Here is a 3,400-nt window from a genome sequence, read left to right as displayed (position 1 = left end):
TGGCTGCCGGCCGCCATCTTGGCTGACAGTTAATTTGCATAAGGATATGCTGATTAGCCAATGGGAAGGGTAGCGGTTGTACGCTAATTACCATGTTTCTCTTTTATTAGTGTAGATAGTTGCTCATGTATTTTATATGCTTCTTAGAAATTTCTTAAAACTTACTTCCTTGTATTGATTTTACCCACAGGCAGCATTTAGAGCCTTAAAGCTAACGCTACAGCTGATTGCTCCTCTCCATGACATTGTGGCCTACCTTTTCAGTTTCGCTAAACTTGGGAATTTCCCAGCATGCTTTGAATTTCCTCTAAGTCCTAACCCTTTGAGAGGTGACTGGGGAGGAACTGAGGGCATTGGTAAGTGATTAAAGATATTTAAATCATCTTCAATATTCAGTTAGAATTCTGTGAAACTCTTCCTCTACTCACCACCCCCCTCCAGCTTTACTCAGGTATCATTGACAAATAAAATTGTTTAAAATATTTAAAGTGTACAGCATGATGACTTGATACACACATACATTACAAAATGATTTCCTCATCTAGTAATTACTATGAAGCTCTTAATACTTGGAAAGACAGAACTAAAAGATTTTCTCATACATTACAGTGATAAGGGCAAAGGGAAATCCTATTATATACTGTCTCCAAACTGATTAATTCCAATATTCCAAGTTAAACCGCAAAGTATGCACACCAAGTCAGGTGTGAGGAGGCCTGGGTTTTTACCCTGCCTCTGCCACTTAGATACTGGAAGTTGGACACTTTACTCTCTGGGTCTCTGTTTGTCCATCTGTAAAATGGGGATGATACCTGTCTCATAGAGATGTTCTGTAAATTAAAATCTATGTAAAAATTCTAAAAGGATGTATAAGCCCCACTACATATTAGTGCCCTTTCATTCCCTGTCCCTTCCTGGCCTTCGTGAGCTGATATGACAAGGAAAGCCAAGCATTCACCGTCGGGAAGCTTGCAGACAGCCCTTCGTTAGCTCACAGTGGCCCAATGGTCCTGTCATGAGAATGATTGAGGCTTTAGTGTTGCCTGCCCAGTGCTAAGCCATGAACTCTAGCTCAGTACTAGGTCCTAAGATAAATGCACATGATTCTGAAATGCTTCGTAAGCTGGGTTTATCAGAGGCAGGGAAACTGATCTTGTTATTTTAATAAATTGACTCCTATCTAAATTATGCCATTCGTCATGTAAATGTAAATTAATAGCAATATATTATAACATAGTAGCTAAGGATTTTAAAGGATGAGAAGTACCAGCAAAATGAGGTAATACGCCTACTGAAATCTAGTGGTCTTCAATGTAATAGAACTAGAATCTGTTCCTCTCTGGTCGGTGCTTAAAGGAGATACGTCTGTGGAGACCCTGACTGGCTTGCCAGTAGGTAGGTTTACACTGTGCTAATGAACACCGAAGGGATCTGTAAGCATTCAGGTGGGAGACACCGGGGAGGGTGTGAGCGGTGATCCATGAGGAAGATCATGCCTGTGTCTGAGGACAGGCAGCATGAAGGACAGGCCGCGGGGTTGGTGCTGCCTCGGTAGAAAGCACAGAATTGTTGCCAAAGAACGAGTTTCCAAAACTACTGGCAAGTCTTCAATAGAAGCAGCAGAGATTAGAGAAGTTCCAAAGCACTCTTAGATCCTTTCTTTTCACTAATTCAGGAACTGCTGTATAAAGAGGTTTACTCAGAAAATAAGCTAAGACTCTCTTTGGGGAGCTTCTGGATGTTTCCAGGGTGTGGGGGGCTGAGCTTCAGATGAGGGACAGGAGAAAGGAAGAAAAATTTCCAGGAAAAATGCCGCCCCTGCCCTTGATATGGGGGGACAGGTGCTTTATGAAGATGAGATAGAAGCCGAGAGAGAGCCAGAGCATGTTTTCAAAGGAGGTCGTTGCACAGGAGGTCCTATAGGCCTGCAGGGAAGGTGATCTAGGGAGACTGGTCCTCACTTGAATCAATGGAGAAAAATAGGAGGGATGGTCCTGGCAAGGCAAGCAAAGGGCACGGGCAAAGCACCAGACAGGACTCCCCGTGGCCAGTCCAAAGACTGGTGAACCCACCAGCATGACCCTGAGGAACGGTGGGAAATGAGGTCAAAGTATCGAGGAGCTAGAATGCAGAATGAAGGGAATTGGTTTCTTATATTTATATGTTTATGAACTGAAATCATTGACACAGGTAGGGCCCCGGCTTTCTGAGGTGCAGGATTAGAGGCGCACACCTTGTCGTGTTGCCAACAAAAACATTTGTGCTCCAAGAGGATGTGCAAAGTTTTGCATACTCCGCTTTGCTGAAAATAGATAAAGTTGAACTAAAAAAAAAAATCCCACTCTAAAATGATCTTTTTAAAAAGACTAGGCTGTTAGTTCCTGGCCTGCTTCCCAGAGGAAGCAAAGAGAACCAAGGTGAAAAGGTGAGATGGTCTGTTCATACACCCGTCCAACTCCTTCCAGCCATCCCAGAGCTATTTGGAGTTGGGTAAGATGACTTTTGTGGACTTGTATGCTATAAAATATTTTTAAAGGGACGCTGCGTTTTAGCATTGGTCCTCCCGCTTGACTGAGGAGGCAGCTCTTAGACATGCATCCTAAGCAGACAGCTCTGCGGCCCCTGCCAAATTCCCTCCTTCCGTGAAAGCCAGCAACTCCCCTTGGAGTCAGCATGAAGCAGAGGATGTCATCAGAATGTGGGAGGTTACCCTGCGACTTCCTGGTCAGGGTTAGGAGGCCAATTAAAGCGCAGATACTACACACTAATCTTGGTGTTTCAGGAACTCTGGAGACAAACTGGGAACAGGGTGTACTGGCTCTGAGCAGTCACATGAAGACAGGGCCGCTGTGATTCCTCTCTCTATTCAATAGAAAAAAAAAAAGAAATCTGATTTTAAAATGGGCAAAGGACCTGAACAGACATTTTTCCAAAGAAGACATACAAACAGCCAACAGGTAAATGAAAATGTGCTCAACATCACTAATCATCAGAGAAATGCAAATCAAAACCACAATGAGATATCATCTCACACCTGTCAGGATAGCTATATTTAAAAAGACAAGAGACCTGGACAGGTAGCTCAACTGGTTAGAGCATCGTCTGGATATGCGAAGGCTGCAGGTTTGATCTCTGGTCAGGGCACATACAAGAATGAACAAATAAGTGGAAAAACACTTCTCTCTCTCTCTTCCTCTCTTTCTCTAGAATCAATAAATTAAAAAAAAAGACAAGAGACAAATGTTGCCAAGGATGTAGAGAAAAGAGAACCCTTGTTCACTGTGGATGGGAATGTACTGGTAGAGCCATTATGGAAAACAGTATAAAGATTCCTCAAAAAATTAAAAAATAGAACTAACCTTTCTTTGACTGAAGAAATTGAAACTATATTTGAAATATA

At 42.7% G+C, this 3,400-nt stretch overlaps 1 protein-coding gene across 1 annotated transcript in view; it reads left to right on the top strand.

Moving 5' to 3' along the window:
* The window catches only part of LOC106723606 (coiled-coil domain-containing protein 162-like), a 29,451-nt gene that overhangs the window by 16,907 nt on the left and 9,144 nt on the right, over positions 1–3,400 (top strand). The window contains exon 3 of the mRNA XM_014531273.1: positions 191–356. Within this exon, the coding sequence (XP_014386759.1) occupies positions 191–356 (166 nt within the window). The remainder of the gene's footprint in view (positions 1–190; positions 357–3,400) is intronic.

This window comes from Myotis brandtii, unplaced genomic scaffold (assembly GCF_000412655.1).
Source record: "Myotis brandtii unplaced genomic scaffold, ASM41265v1 scaffold8, whole genome shotgun sequence".
In the NCBI taxonomy this organism is placed as follows: Eukaryota; Metazoa; Chordata; class Mammalia; order Chiroptera; family Vespertilionidae; genus Myotis; species Myotis brandtii.
The sequence above is the reverse complement of the archived record's forward strand: the minus strand, read 5'-3'. Positions and strand labels throughout refer to the sequence as shown.